Here is a 17,373-nt window from a genome sequence, read left to right on the forward strand (position 1 = left end):
ATGGAATGTAATGGGAGAAGAATTGGTGGGATGGTGCAAGATAGGGACAATGACAAGGGGTTGAGTGATCTATGCTGCTGATGGAACTTCCGGAGCATCTGTTGTGCCAAGCTGTTCCTGTTTAAAATGATTTGCATTTTTTAAAAAAATGCCACTTTTCTGTTATCAGGAAACCATCGCAATTCTCAATTCTACCGGTTGGAATAATGCTGTCAAATGTGTGCTTGTATTGTTTAGACATCAGAGAAAACGGAACGTCACAAAAAGTACTTGTCCCCACTTCCTGAGAAATTCAGGACCCTGGCAGCAAGACCCCAGTAATTTGAGGTAACTGACCCAAATCCTTAATACTTCTTCACACACCATTGGCCGCTCTGCTGCCCACTTAACCACCTCTACCATACAAAAACCTTCAGGAATGTGGAGGGTCTGCTTTATTTTGGTTCAACTACCATTACTACTCCACAAAATAAATGAGCAAACAAAACTTACATCAATGTAGTTGGCATTTATATAATCTGAATGGGGATCGCCATCTAATAACTGAAGTCGTACTCGAGAATGATCATCTAGGGGAAAAAGGTGAAATGATTGTCAATATGATCTACTTTGAACATAATTAAGCATAATCAACATTACATTTTTTAAAATTCCAATACAATTTCTATTCTCTAAATAAACAGTAATTTGGTCTTAACACTATAATTATTTACTTAATTAAATTTCTTCTAGAAAAGTTGGTTTAAGGATTTGCTCTTTAATCATAACTACATCAGAATCAAGTTGATCAGTCAATATCCCAGAGATCTCCATCATTATGCCTGAGAATGTCCTCTCTTTCCAGCAGAACAGAACCATCAGAGATGGGCAAACAATGATGTATAGTCAGGAGGGAGGAACCGTAAGCGCCCTCAACAGGACTCCACATATCATAAAGCCCAATAGATTCAGGTCATTAGGTCAAGGAAATGTTCTGCTAAACATCATCTACTGCACTAAATCTCATGTGATGAATCTGCACTTCTCCATGTTGATCATCATCTGGATGCAATTATCAGAAAAATGACAGCACAAGTTGGTGACAGACTTTAACATCCATTACAAATGACTGGTTGGCAACACTAACTGAGCTGTTGGATCATGCAGCACATGGCTGTTAAACAAAATGGCTCAGGCAGTGAGTAAAAAGGAGTAAGCTAACTTTCCTCATCTTCACCAATCCATCTGTCATAGATCTTTCCATCTAAGATAAACATGATCACTGTGCTGTAGATGGAGTGATATGATTCCATAATCAATTTATTAGAAAATATCTCTGTAGACTTACCAAGTTCAACTGAAAATAGTCACAAATAAACAGGTAACTAATAGGAATCAGGGGCTTTCTGAAAATTCCCATACTGAATAATGGAGGAGGTCAGCACACAAGTACAAAATGTAGTGTTGAAGATTTTGCTGTTGTCTTCAGTCAGTGTTGAACGAGTTGTCCCATGTAGACTCCTAGTGATATCCCAAATATTGTGGACAATTTTTTAATTCAGTTCAAACAAAAAGGAAAATTCTCCAGTGACTGGAGTTTTATTTGTCACAGACAGAAATGCTAGAAACCTATGAAAACTCCTGATTACTCAAAGCCTGTCCACCAATGACAAGGCTTAAAAAAAATGGAATATTTGCAATACTTACCCCTTTTCTAGCTAGATAATGCAGCAACAATTTTCAAGAAGTTTGATTGTAAATGAGTGAAAATACTTTGTTTAATTGTAGTCACTTCTGCTGAATTCAAGATTGACCAAGCCATCCCAGTGTGGCTACAGTCAGTGTGACACATGCTGTCATAGAGTAACTCACTGTTACTTTACCAGCTTTCCTTGTGAACTGCAGGGGTAGTTTTACGATAAAAAAATCTCCTTCATTCTCCCTTCTTAGTTCACATTTAAACAAAATTTGCAAATGCTTTGCTATTACCCCATCACTTATGTGTTGATGCTGTAGAATTCTCTAACTCCATAAAGGTGACCATCACCTATTAAGATTTCAGATGAGCAATTCATGCTTCATAATATTTTACTATCTGACAATGTAATTATGTTTGATATTCCAAGAATTAAAATAGGAAATGTGCTGTAGACGTGATTATTAATTTATAATTTATACAGTCTGTTTGTGCATGGGGCACAAATTTATGGGTACGGTGGGGGGGGGGGGGGGGGGAGGATGGATGGTTTACTATCCCAGAAGTCTACAGTTTGCTGACAGAACATGCCTGCCCATAATGTTCTCTATGTGGGCAGAGTGGGACTTCAGCCCCGTTGAGTTACCATGTCCTACTCTCTGCAACTGCTGGCTCATTTGATGGGGGCAAGGGAAGGAGGGGGCAGGGGGGAGAAGCGTTGGAGTAGCTATGAGGTTGGTGGGCTAGGCACCTGCATTATCCCATATGCCCGCCCCAGTTGGAAACACCCAGCTGAATAGCCAACTTCTGCTCTCCACTTGGACATTTGTAAATATGTAATATTCATTATATAGTTTCAGTTAAATCCAAAAGAAATGGTTCAAGCATGACATTTTTTTGCAAGCTACAGTGTTACTTGTCTGAAGCTCATGAATGTCAAAAATATTGCAACCAATAAATGTTTACACATCATTAACATTAAACTTTACAAATTTCTCCAGAGATCAGCAACGCATTAGGAAACAGGAAATTGTATCAAACTGATTGAATTGTCAGTGTTTGAAAATCTGTTATTTTCTCTTAAAACTGTAAGTCACCTGACACATCACCAACTTTGTGAAAATTACTGTATCTCACAAATCATTCTTAACCTTGTGGAAAACCTTCCTGCTTTTGCAGTTCTAAAAATAGGGAGGCTGTCAGGTTTTGTTGTTAGCACTGATGCAAACAGCAACTTCTGGCATTCACACGTCCACAGTTCAACAAAGAAATCTGGATGGTACTGGCTGTGCTACTTTACTTCTCCACAAGTCACACTGTTTCAGTATGCACTGATGGAATTGGCACAGAAATCATTAGTAAGCTGTGAATTTAAGCAAATTATCCATTATTACTGCACCAAAGATTAATGAAAAATGTAAGCCTTGTTCAATTAGTGTTAACAATATTTATGTTACAATTATTGCTGAACTATCTCTCTGTGCCTCGAAATAAATAATCTTATAAGTCTGGTGCTATGAAGATGCTTCATTTTTTCCAAGGATTCATATAAACAGTGATGCATTAGGATATCTGAGGCGGTTTTTAAACATGTCATAGACGTTGCACAGCATGGAAATACACCATTTGGTTGAACTCATTGGACTGACCAGATATCCTCAACTGATCGAGTTTCAATTTCCAGCACTTGGTTCATATCCCTCGAAATCCTTTCTATTCATGAACCCATTCAGATGTTGTTTAAATGTTGTAATTGCACCAGCCTCCAACATCTCCTCTGGCAGCTCCTTCCATGCACACACCCTCCGCAAGAAGAGTTGCCCCTCACGTCCCTTTTCAATCTTAGCTTACCTATGCCCTCTGGTTTTGGGTTCCCCTATCCTGGGAAAAAGAGCTTGGCTATTCACCCTGTCGGACCATTATCAAATAACAACCAAATTCAGTAAATGGCAAAAATAGCCTCTTTATTCAGCAAAAACAAATAGCCCAAGTTTGAGGCAGCAATAGAATCTCATAATATAGTTCTTACCATAGCCTATTTATACACAGGTCTTACATATATTAAAATTCCATCACTATGGTGTTATATTGTTTTATCTGTAGTGCACAAAGGTTTGAGGGGCTTCTGGCCTGGGAGACAGGAAATGGATTAAAACATATGTTAAGTGCTGGCTGCTGCTCCTGATAGGATTAAGAGTGCCCATTCTGTTTGCATAACTGAGAGGTTTTGGTCCTGTTGTCTTTTAAGTGAGTAAATGTTCATAACAAATACTAGGCCCATATGCTCTAAATAAGTTAGAAATTGTATCTGTATTTAATAAAACAATAAAGGATATTAAACTGATTACTGTAACTGGGTTGGGAGATTTGTTTACTATTTGTCAGAGTGAGTTTCATTCATTCATGCAATTTTGCATAAGCAGTGTTTTGACAACTTCTTAAAGGGATAACAGCCCAGTTAAAAGATATTTAACAAGTACATGCTAATTGGGAAAAAAAATTGTGTTCTGTAATCTATTCAGGTCTGAGAGACCTGGTAAGAGCTGATTAATATTATAAATCTTTTCATAGTTTCGGTTAGGTCATGGAGACATGATGGTCTTGTTCTGAATAGATCAGTAATCTTTTATATTTATCCAGAGGTAACTTTTGATGTAAATAGGTCTGACGAGGGTTAAAGGTATGAAGGAGCAGTAATGGATTTGGAAGATTTACTTTAATTTTAGCCTATCTTGCAATACTAAAATATACTACAGAACCTTGGCTTCATGAATGAATGATTGAAACCATGTTATAGCAGACAACGGGTTAGTAAAAGATTACCAATAAATGAACAGGAACATGATAGTAACGAATATAGTGAGCTGGTGAGTGAGTTAATAAAGATAACTTTTAACACAATATCTCACAACACTATCCATGCTCCTCATGATTTTATAAACCTCTATAATGTCACCCCTCATCCTCCAATGCTCCTGGGGAAAAAAATGCCTGAGCCTATTCAGACTCTGGATTAGTGGTGCTGGAATTGACCTATTCAGTCTCTCCCAATAGCTCAAAGCCTCCAATCTGAGCAACATCCTTGTAAATCTTTTCTGTGCCTTTTCAAGATAAGCAACATCTTTCTTATAGCAGGGAAACCAGAATTGAAAGTAATATTCTAAAAGTGGCCTCATCAATATCCTATACAACCACAACTACAATATCCCAACTGCTCTATTCAATGCATTGACCAATGAAGGCAAGCACACCAGATGCCTTCTTCATCATCCAGTCTACCTGTAACTTCAGTTTCAAGAAACCATGCACCTGCATCCTGAGGTCTCTTTGTTTGGCAACACTCCACAAGACCCTACTATCAACTTCACACATCCTGCTCTGGTGTGCCTATATTCACATCCAAATCATTTATATAGATGACAAAAAACAATGGACCCACCACCAATCCTTGTGGCACACCACTGGTCATGGAAAGGAGAGTGGGCAACTTTTTTTAATTATTGTAATTCAGATGGTTTGAGCTAACTATAAGAGCATAAGATGTAGGAATGGAAGTAAGGCCATTCAGCCCATCGAGTTCACTCTGCCATTTAATCATGGCTGATGGGCATTTCAACTTCACTTATCCACACTCTCCTCATCGCCATTAATTCCCTGCAAGATCAAGAATTTTTCAATTTCTGCCTTGAAGACATTTAAAGTCCTGGCCTCCACTACATTCCATGGCAATGAATTCCACAGGCCTACTACTCTCTGGCTGAAGAAATGTTGCCTCATTTCCATTCTAAATTGACCCCCACTAAGTCTAAGGTTGTGCCCACAGGTCCTAGTCTCCCTGCCTAACAGAAACAACTTCCCAGCATCTACCCTTTCTAAATCATGCATTACCTTGTAACTTTCTATTATATCTCCCTTCAATCTTCTAAACTCTAATGAATACAATCCCAGGATCCTTAGCCATTCATCGTATGTTAGGCCTACCATTCCAGGGATCATCCAAGTGAATCTCCGCTGGACATGCTCCAGTACAGTATGTCCTTCCTGAGGTGTGGGTCGAAAATTGAACACAATATTCTAAATTGGGCCTAACTAGAGCTTCGTAAAGTCTCAGTAGCATATTGCTGCTTTTATATTCCAACTCTCTGGAGATAAAAGACAACATCACATTTGCTTTCTTAATCACAGACTCAACCTGCATGTTAACCTCCAGAGAATTCTGGACCAGCACTCCAAGATCCGTTTGTACTTTGGCTTTATGAATTTTCTCATCGTTCAGAAAGTAGTCCATGCCTGTACTCTTTTTTACCAAAGTGCAAGACTTCGCACTTACTGATGTTGAATTTCATCAGCCATTTCCTGGACCACTCTCCTAAACTGCCTAAATGTTTCTGCAGCCTCTCCACCTCTTCAGTACTACCTGTCTGTCCATCTAACTTCGTATTATCGGCAATCTTCACTAGAACACCTCCAGTCCTTTCATCCAGATCATTAATATACGAAGTGCACAGATGCGGCCCCATCACTGAACCCTGTGGAACACTACTTGTCACCAGCTGCCATTCCAAAAAAGAACCTTTTATCGCAACTCTCAGCCTTCTGTCTGACAGCCAATCCTCAAAGCATATAAGTAGCTCACCTTGAACACCATGGGACCTCACCTTACTTAGAAGCCTCCCGTGAGGCACCTTATCAATGGCCTTTTTAAAGTCTAGGTAGATAACATCCACTGGATTTACCTGATCTAAACTACTTATTACCTCTTCATGTCAGGCATGACCTCCCTTTACTAAATCCATACTGACTTGTTCTAATCCGACCCTGCACTTGCAAAAATTTAGAAATCTCATCCTTAATGGTGGATTCTAGAATTTTAACAACAACTGAGTTTAGGCTAATTTGCCTATAATTTTCCATCTTTTGTCTTAATCCTTTGAACAAGAGGGTTACAACAGCGATTTTCCAATCATCTGGGACTTTTCCTGACTCCAGTGACCTTTGGAAGATTACAATCAACGCCTCAGCTATTTCCTCAGCCACCTCCCTCAGAACTCTAGGATGTAGCCCACCGGAACCAGGAGATTTATTAATTTTTGGACCTTTAGCTTTTCTTGCAACTTTCGCTTTTGTACCATACTCAATTCTGCCCCCTGACTCTCCTTAATTGTTGGGATATTACTCATGTCTTCCATTGTGAAGACTGACACAAAGTTTTTATTAAGTTCTTCAACTATTTCCTTATCTCCTAGCACTAACCTTCCTGCATCAATTTGGAGTGGCCCAATTTCTACTTTTGCCCCTCATTTGTTTCTAATGCATTGAAAGAAACTTTTACTATCATTTTTAATATTATTGGCCAGCCCACCTTCATATTTGATCCTCTCCTTCCTTATTTCTCTCTTTGTTATCTTCTGCTTGTTTTTGTACAAAGCAAAGATCCCTCTATGCTGTCCCCCATCAAACACTCCCAGGTAAGGGACAGCATGGGATTGGATACACAGTAAATCTCCCTCTACATTCTGCCATCAAATGCTTCCAGGACAGGAAAAACACTCTGTTAGATACAGAGTAAAGCTCCCTCTACACTGTACTTCCATCAAACACTCCTGGAGAAGGGACAGCTCAGGGTTAGATACAGAGTAAAGCTTACTCTATACCTCCGCCATCAAACACTCAAAAAGCAGGGGCAGCATGGTGTCAGATAGAGTAAAGTTGCCTCTACACTGCCCCCCATCAAACAGTCCCGGGATAGGGACCACACTGGGCTAGATACAGAGTAAATCTCCTTCGACACTGTTCCCCCATCAATCAGTCCCAGGACAGGGACAACACTGGGTTAGATATAGAGTAAATTTCCTTCTACACTGTTTGCCCTTCAAATAGTCCAAGGAGTGGGACAGCATGGGGTTAGTACAGAGTAAATCTCCCTCTACACTGATTTCCTAGTGCTCTTGGCCACCTTATAGACTCTCTCTTTTTCTTTGACTTCCTTTGTCAGCCATGGCTGTCTAATCTCATCCCACCCAAATAATCTTCCTTTCCTTTGGGATGAACCTCTGTACTGTGTCCTCAATTCCACCCAGAAAGTCCTGCCATTGTTGCTCTACTGTCTTCCCGCTAGGTTCTGCTTCCAGACGGTTTTCATCAGTTCCTCTCTCATGTCCCTGTAATTACCTTTATTTAACTAGAACGCCATTACATCAGATTTTGCCTTCTCTTTCAAACTGCAGACTGAACTCTGCCATATTATGGTCGCTGCTTCCTAAGTGTTCCCTTACTTTTAGATTATTTTATAAAGTCTGGCTCATTACATTGTACTAAGTGCAGAATAGCTTGTTCCCTTGTGGGATCCATCACAAGCTCTTCCAAAAGGCCATCCTATAAGCATTCCATGAATTCCCTTTCTTTGGATCCACCAGCAACATTATTCTCCCAGTTCACCTGCATATTGAAGTCCCCCATCATTACTGTGACCTTGCCTTTCTGACATGCCCTATCTATTTCCCAGTACATCTTGCACCCCAGTCTTGACCACTGTTAGGAGGTCTGTACATAACTCCAATTATGTTTTTTTTTGCCTTTGTGGTTCCTCAACTCCATCACACAGACTCCACATCAACTGACCTTATGTCATTCAGTGCCACAGATTTAATTTCATTCTTAACTAACAAGGCAACCCCACCCCCTCTACCCACCTCAGACTAAACAGTTAAGCCTGTGGAGCTGTTGGATTTACTGAAAGTAACCCATATAGACTTTATGGCTTTGTTTTGGATTTTTTTTTAGAATTCAGTCGCATCACAGAATGAAACTAATGAGCTCAGCCTCTGTCCTCTGAGACATATTTGTCTTGGGTTCAGTGTGAGGACTAAACTCCTGATCCAGGTGTTCTCTTGAAAAGAGTCTGAACAAGTTCTCAACAATTCCTGAGTGAAATTCATCTGCAAACATTCCAGAATAATTGCTTATGTTTGGTGACATCCATCTATGTGCATCATGTTGCCAGATGAAAGCCATCTTGAATAATCCATATTTATTCTTTGTTATTTCAATAATTAACAATTGTTGGCCAAAGTCCTTATTACCAAAATCAATCTTTGCAGAGATTTTTTTTCTCTGTCTGGTGACTGTATGTGTTTTAGATTATTTATAGGAGTAAACATTTATACTTTTATATTTCAAATGATGTGTTAACCAGCTTTGCACTTTACCAAAATAAGTTTTATTTCATAATAAAATTTGGAGAGCCCAATTTAATAGAGACCACACAAGCACAAATCGGGTGAAATTGACAAGCTGTTTATTACAAGCAATATGCCTGGAAGAGAAATTCACTAGGCTGACACAGAACTGACAGTCTCTACATGTAAAAACAATGACTGCAGATGCTGCAAACCAGATTCGGGATAAGTGGTGCTGGAAAAGCACAGCAGTTCAGGCAGCATCCGAGGAGCAGTAAAATCGACGTTTCGGGCAAAAGACTTTCATCAGGAATAAAGGCAGAGAGCCTGAAGGGTGGAGAGACAAGTGAGAGGAGGGTGAGGAGAAAGTAGCATGGCGTATAATAGGTGAGTGGGGGAGGGGATGAAGGTGATAGGTCGGGGGGGAGGGTGGAGTGGATAGATGGAAAAGAAAATAGGCAGGTAGGACAAGTCATGGGGACAGTGCTGAGCTGGAAGTTTTGAACTGGGGTGAGGTGGGGGAAGGGGAAATGAGGAAACTGTTGAAGTCCACATTGATGCCCTGGGGTTGAAGTGTTCTGAGGCGGAAGATGAGGCATTCTTCCTCCAGTCATCTGGTGGTGAGGGAGCGGTGGTGAAGGAGGCCCAGGACCTCCATGTCCTCGGCAGAGTGGGAAAGGGAGTTGAAATGTTGGGCCACAAGGCAGTGTGGTTGATTGGTGTGGGTGTCCCGGAGATGTTCCCTAAAGCGCTCTGCTAGGAGGCGTCCAGTCTCCCCAATGTAGAGGAGACAGCATCGGGAGCAACAGATACAATAAATGATATTGGTGGATGTGCAGGTAAAACTTTGATGGATGTGGAAGGCTGCTTTAGGGCCTTGGATGGAGTTGAGGGAGGAGGTGTGAGTGTAGGTTTTGCAATTCCTGCGGTGGCAGAGGAAGATGCCAGGATGGGAGGGTGGGATGAAAGGGGATGTGGACCTGACCAGGTAGTCACGGAAGGAACGGTCTTTGCGGAAGGTGGAAAGGGGTGTGGAGGGAAATACATCCCTGGTGGTGGGGTCTGTCTGGAGGTGGCGAAAATGTCAGCGGATGATTTGGTTTATGCGAAGGTTTGTAGGGTGGAAGGTGAGCAACAGGGGCTTTCTGTCCTTATTATAGTTGGAGGGGTGGGGTCTGAGAGTGGAGGTGCGGGATGTGGACGAGATGCGTTGGAGGGCATCTTTAACCACGTGGGAAGGGAAATTGTGATCTCTAAAGAAGGAGGCCATCTGGTGTGTTCTGTGGTGGAACTGGTCCTCCTGGGAGCAGATACAGCGGAGGAATTGGGAATATGGGATGGCATTTTTGCAGGAGGTAGGGTGGGAAGAGGTGTAATCCAGGTAGCTGTGGGAGTCGGTGGGTTTGTAAAAAATGCCGGTATCAAGTCGGTCGTCATTAATGGAGATGGAGAGGTCCAGGAAGGGGAGGGAGGTGTCAGAGATGGTCCAGGTAAATTTAAGGTCAGGGTGGAATGTGTTGGTGAAGTTGATGAATTGCTCAAGCTCCTCGCGAGAGCACAAGGTGGCACCAATGCAGTCATCAATGTAGCGGAGGAAGAGGTGGGGAGTGGTGCCGGTGTAATTACGGAAGATCAACTGTTCTACGTAGCCAACAAAGAGACAGGCATAGCTGGAGCCCATACGTGTGCCCATGGCTATCCCTTTGGTCTGGAGGAAGTGGAAGGATTCGAAGGAGAAATTGTTAAGGGTGAGGACCAGTTCGGCCAAACGAAGGAGAGTGTTGGTGGAAGGGTACTTTCCAGACTGGGGAATAAACTTTCTAAGACAGTCTGACAATAGACTTCCTAGCCCTCAGTAAGCACAACTGTTCCTGATGCCCTAAGGGCAGCCTCACTCCTCACACATAGTGGAACTCCACAAAGGATGCTCAGACTGAAACACACCAAGGTACCTCGCTTGTGAACTAACCACAACGGAACAGGAAATTCGACGTTTCGGGCCAGAGCCCTTCATCAGGAATGAGGAGAGGGTGCCAGGCAGGCTAAGATAAAAGGTAGGGAGGAGGGACTTGGGGGAGGGGCGATGGAGATGTGATAGGTGGAAGGAGGTCAAGGTGAGGGTGATAGGCCGGAGTGGGGTGGGGGCGGAGAGGTCAGGAAGAGGATTGCAGGTTAGGAGGGCGGTGCTGAGTTCAAGGGAATCGACGGAGACAAGGTGGGGGGGAGGGGAAATGAGGAAACTGGAGAAATCTGAGTTCATCCCTTGTGGCTGGAGGGTTCCCAGGCGGAAGATGAGGCGCTCTTCCTCTAACCGTTGTGTTGTTATGTTCTGGCGATGGAGGAGTCCAAGGACCTGCATGTCCTTGGTGGAGTGAGAGGGAGAGTTAAAGTGTTGAGCCACGGGGTGGTTGGGTTGGTTGGTTCGGGCGTCCCAGAGGTGTTCCCTGAAGCGTTCTGCAAGTAGGCGGCCCGTCTCCCCAATATAGAGGAGGCCACATCGGGTGCAGCGGATGCAATAGATGATGTGTGTGGAGGTGCAGGTGAATTTGTGGCGGATATGGAAGGATCCCTTGGAGCCTTGGAGAGAAGTGAGGGAGCAGGTGTGGGCGCAAGTTTTGCATTTCCTGCGGTTGCAGGGGAAGGTGCCGGGAGTTGAGGTTGGGTTGGTGGGGGGTGTGGACCTGACGAGGGAGTCACGAAGGGAGTGGTCTTTGCGGAACGCTGATAGGGGAGGGGATGGAAATATATCCCTGGTGGTGGGGTCCGTTTGGAGTTGGCGGAAATGACGGCGGATGATACGCTGTATACGGAGGTTGGTGGGGTGGTAGGTGAGAACCAGTGGGGTTCTGTCTTGGTGGCGGTTGGAGGGGCGGGGCTCAAGGGCGGAGGAGCGGGAAGTGGAGGAGATGCGGTGGAGGGCATCGTCGATCACGTCTGGGGGGAATCTGCGGTCCTTGAAGAAGGAGGCCATTTGGGCTGTAAGGTATTGGAACTAGTCCTCCTGGGAGCAGATGCGGCGGAGACGAAGGAATTGGGAATATGGGATGGAGTTTTTACAGGGGACAGGGTGGGAGGAGGTGTAGTCCAGGTAGCTGTGGGAGTCAGTCGGTTTATGGTAGATGTCTGTGTTGAGTCGGTCGCCCGAGGTAGAAATGGAAAGGTCTAGGAAGGGGAGGGAGGAGTCTGAGACAGTCCAGGTGAATTTGAGGTCGGGATGGAAGGCTCCTCCGCCCTTGAGCCCTCCACTTCCCGCTCCTCCGCCCTTGAGCCCTCCACTTCCCGCTCCTCCGCCCTTGAGCCCCGCCCCTCCAACCGCCACCAAGATAGAACCCCACTGGTTCTCACCTACCACCCCACCAACCTCCGTATACAGCGTATCATCCGCCGTCATTTCCTCCAACTCCAAACGGACCCCACCACCAGGGATATATTTCCCTCCCCTCCCCTATCAGCGTTCCGCAAAGACCACTCCCTTCATGACTCCCTCGTCAGGTCCACACCCCCCACCAACCCAACCTCCACTCCCGGCACCTTCCCCTGCAACCGCAGGAAATGCAAAACTTGCGCCCACATCTCCTCCCTTACCTCTCTCCAAGGCTCCAAGGGATCCTTCCATATCCGCCACAAATTCACCTGCACCTCCACACACATCATCTATTGCATCCGCTGCACCCGATGTGGCCTCCTCTATATTGGGGAGACAGGCCGCCTACTTGCAGAACGCTTCAGGGAACACCTCTGGGACGCCCGAACCAACCAACCCAACCACCCCGTGGCTCAACACTTTAACTCTCCCTCCCACTCCACCGAAGACATGCAGGTCCTTGAACTCCTCCATCGCCAGAACATAACAAGACGACGGTTGGAGGAAGAGCGCTTCATCTTCCGCCTGGGAACCCTCCAACCACAAGGGATGAACTCAGATTTCTCCAGTTTCCTCATTTCCCCTCCCCCCACCTTGTCTCCGTCGATTCCCTTGAACTCAGCATCGCCCTCCTAATCTGCAATCCTCTTCCTGACCTCTCCGCCCCCACCCCACTCCGGCCTATCACCCTCACCTTGATCTCCTTCCACCTATCACATCTCCATTGCCCCTCCCCCAAGTCCCTCCTCCCTACCTTTTATCTTAGCCTGCTGGACACACTTTCCTCATTCCTGATGAAGGGCTTATGCCCTAAATGTCGAATTTCCTGTTCCTTGGATGCTGCCTAACCTGCTGTGCTTTAACCAGCAACACATTTTCAGCTCTGATCTCCAGCATCTGCAGACCTCACTTTTTAACCACAATGGAAACCTATTGATGCCAGGATGAGAGACATTAGCACTTATCCTCACAGAGGATTGGAATGTCCTAACTCAATCATAGTCTGATTGCTACTACCAGGAGGCTGATTGTCCTCCCATTGATTGTATTTTACTCTTGACTGTTCTGTAACTCACACCACATTACTGCCCCCTATAGAAACTGCCTGTGCCCACTGCTCAGAGAAGAGAATCATTGACCTACACGGTCACTTCCGCCCCCATCATGGCCACTCCCACAGCCACTTCCACCCCTCACAATTCCTCATGCACCACATTTGACATCACTTTCACCCCTTACATCATCGCTGATGTCACACACTCATTGACTTCTGTCCCTGCCACTGCTGTGGTCACCACCACGTCCGCCCCATCAACGCCACTCACCTGCATTCTACTGACATGCCCCCACAGATCCCACTGTCACCATCCCTGCCCCCAAGAACCCTGAGGGAACTCTACCCCTGCTCATGACTCCACCCCCATTCCCCCCATCAGCACACCCACTCCAGTTACAGGCTCTGCTCCCACTCCCAGCTCCATACCCACACCAGATCCCAGCTCCCAGCCCTGCCGAGTTTTCACCATCCCTCCAGACCTTCCCCTCACTGAGGATGAGCGATCAGTCCTCAGCAAAGGACTCATCTTCATCCCACTCCGTCCACACATCAATGAATTTAATACACGCCGTGACATCGAACAATTCTTCCACCGCCTCCGAGCTTACTTCCACAATCAGGACTCCCACCCACCTTCCGAGGACCTGGATACCCCGCGCATCCACCTGGACACCCTGCACTGGCCTATTACCCGCCCTTGACCTCTTCATATCCAACTGCCGCCGGGACATTAGCCGCCTCAACCTGTCTACCTCCCTCCCCCACTCCAACCTCTCACCCTCACAACACGCAGCTCTCCAATCCCTCTGCTCCAATCCTGACCTTACCATCAAGCCAGCAGATAAAGGGGGCACAGTGGTAGTCTGGCGCACTGAACTCTACACCGCTGAAGCCAAACGCCAACTCGAGGACACCTCTTCCTACCACCCCCTTGACCATGACCCCACCCATCATCACCAAACCATCATCTCCCAGACCATACAGAACCTCATCACCTCAGGAGATCTCCCATCCACAGCTTCCAACCTCATAGTCGGGAACCCCGCACTGCCCAGTTCTACCTCTTTTCCAAGATCCACAAGCCTGACAACCCTGGCTGACCCATTGTCTCAGCATGCTCCTGCCCCACTGAACTCATTTCTACCTACCTCGACATTGTCCTATCCCCCCTGTTCCAGGAACTCTCCATATACATTCAAGATACCAACCACACCCTCCACCTCTTCCAAGACTTCTGTTTCCAAGGCCCCCAATGCCTCATCTTCACCATGGATATCCAATCCCTCAACACCTCCATCCATCATGACTGGGCCTCCAAGCCTTCCGTTTCTTCCTTACCCGACGTCCCTAACAGTACCCTTCCACCGACACTCTCATTCGTTTGGCCGAACTGGTCCTCACCCTTAACAATTTCTCCTTCGAATCCTCCCACTTCCTCCAGACCAAAGAGGTAGCCATGGGCACACATATGGGCTCCAGCTATGCCTGTCTCTTTGTTGGCTACATAGAACAGTTGATCTTCCGTAATTACACCGGCACCACTCCTCCCACTTCCTCCTCTACATTGATGACTGCATTGGTGCCACCTCGTGCTCCCACGAGGAGCTTGAGCAATTCATCAACTTCACCAACACATTCCACCCTGACCTTAAATTTACCCGGATCATCTCTGACACCTCCGTCCCCTTCCTGGACCTCTCCATCTCCATTAATGATGACCGACTTGATACCGACATTTTTTACAAACCCACCGACTCCCACAGCTACCTGGATTACACCTCCTCCCACCCTACCTCCTGCAAAAATGCCATCCCATATTCCCAATTCCTCCGCCTCCGCCGTATCTGCTCCCAGGAGTACCAGTTCCACCACAGAACACACCAGATGGCCTCCTTCTTTAGAGATCACAATTTCCCTTCCCACATGGTTAAAGATGCCCTTCAATGCATCTCCTCCACATCTCGCACCTCCGCTCTCAGACCCCACCCCTCCAACCATAATAAGGACAGAAAGCCCCTGGTGCTCACCTTCCCCCCTACAAACCTTCGCATAAACCAAATCATCTGCCGACATTTCCGCCACCTCCAAAAAGACCCCACCACCAGGGATATATTTCCCTCCCCACCCCTTTCTGCCTCCTGCAAAGACCATTCCTTCCGTGACCACCTGGTCAGGTCCACGCTCCCATACAGCCCACCCTCCCATCCTGGCACTTTCCTCTGCCACCGCAGGAACTGTAAAACCTGTGCCCACACTTCCTCCCTCACCTCTATCCGAGGCCCTAAAGGAGCCTTCCACATCCATCAAAGTATTACCTGCACATTTACCAATATCATTTGTTGTATCCGTTGCTCCCAATGCGGTCTCCTCTACATTGGGGAGAAGGGGCGCCTCCTAGCAGTGCGCTTTAGGGAACATCTCCGGGACACCCGCACCAATCAACCACACCGCCATGTGGCCCAACATTTCAACTCTCTCTCCCACTCTGCTGAGGACATGGAGGTCCTGGGCCTCCTTCACCACCGCTCCCTCACCACCAGACACCTGGAGGAAGAACGCCTCATCTTCCGCCTCGGAACACTTCAACCCCAGGGCATCAATGTGGACTTCAACAGTTTCCTCATTTCCCCTTCCCCCACCTCATCCTAGTTCCTAACCTCCAGCTCAGCACTGTCCCCATGACTTGTCTGGACTTGTCCTACCTGCCTGTCTCCTTTTCCACCTATCCACTCCACCCCCTCCTCCCTGACCTATCCCCTTCATCCCCTCCCCCACTCACCCATTGTACTCTATGCTACTTTCTCCCCACCCCCACCCTCCTCTAGCTTATCTCTCCACCCTTCAGGCTCTCTGCCTTTATTCCTGATGAAGGGCTTTTGCCTGAAACGTCAATTTCACTGCACCTTGGATGCTGCCTGAACTGGTGTGCTCTTCCAGCACCACTAATCCAGAATCTGGTTTCCAGCATCTGTTTTTACCTCGTTGAATCATCTCCTGTTTGCTGCCTTGTGTCTTAGTTAGCCTGTTTGGTTGAGGCTGAGGCATTCTGGGTAGTTTCTATTGTGGCTTGGGCAGACATACTTTCTTAGGCGCTTCGTGGCTATGCTGTGGGTGGACAGGGAAGTGGATTTTCTCCCACAATAAATTAATGACTTATTTCGCTTATTTAGAGAAACCTGGTTGATGGGTTATTCTATTCTAATTTAATTCAGAAAAACAATTAGACATGACTGGATAAATAATGTAACTTCAGCTGTAATCAGTGTGCCTAGAGAGAAATATAGCACTTCTCTAACCTTGGTAATAGCAGAGTCTCATTCCCTTGATAACTTAAATGGTTTGGATTATGCTATTGTAGTTGTTCTATTTTGCCCCCTTGCTATGGCTTAGATTTTATTTTGTTTTCTGTTCTAGGATTTAAATGTAATTTATACCTCCTAATTTTATAACTTCTTGCTTTACGGTCTATGAGGATCCTTTAATCTGTCTGGGTGAACAGCTTCCCTGTTGCCTGTTCTGCTCATTGGCACTATAGATCACTGATAGCGGGCACTGAATACAGTCAGATACATGACTGACAAGTCTACTAAAACCTTGGGGACAAACGTATCTGAGGTGAAGGGTGACAATTCTTCCTTCATCACTCACACAACAAAACTTAACTATTGGGGAATGACATATCTGCAGTTTTAAAAGAAAAAAGTGTGCACTTCAACACAGGAAACGACTTACACATAGCTCTTTACACATCACTCTGAATTGTCTTAATCACAGTGAAAGGTTTCCTTCTGATTTAGCTACAAAACTAACAAAGATAGTGTAGATAGTACAAAAGTGGTGAAATGCACTGTCAATTAATGTAATAACAGCTAAACTGAACTGGGAAGGTACGACAACAAAGAAAATCCAATCACATCAGGGCTAATGTACACTAAGGAGCAGTGGCATTAAAATTGTGACTCAAGAAGTAAATGTTAAAAACATCAATTTGGCATCGGGGCAATTTTGTTTTCTACAAAGGAAGATGTGAAACTGTGTACTGTAAACTCAACTTGATTGTTGACATTTCAATACTTTAAAGTGACAAGCTAGCTTCATA

The 17,373-nt window shown here is 45.4% G+C and overlaps 1 protein-coding gene across 1 annotated transcript in view; it reads right to left on the minus strand.

Annotated features, from left to right (window-relative positions):
• ptprt (protein tyrosine phosphatase receptor type T) overlaps positions 1–17,373 on the minus strand; it is a 1,408,195-nt gene that overhangs the window by 107,493 nt on the left and 1,283,329 nt on the right. The window contains exon 21 of the mRNA XM_060836083.1: positions 493–569. Coding sequence (XP_060692066.1) covers positions 493–569 — 77 coding nt within the window. The remainder of the gene's footprint in view (positions 1–492; positions 570–17,373) is intronic.

Source organism: Hemiscyllium ocellatum, chromosome 15, assembly GCF_020745735.1.
Source record: "Hemiscyllium ocellatum isolate sHemOce1 chromosome 15, sHemOce1.pat.X.cur, whole genome shotgun sequence".
Classification (NCBI taxonomy): domain Eukaryota; kingdom Metazoa; phylum Chordata; class Chondrichthyes; order Orectolobiformes; family Hemiscylliidae; genus Hemiscyllium; species Hemiscyllium ocellatum.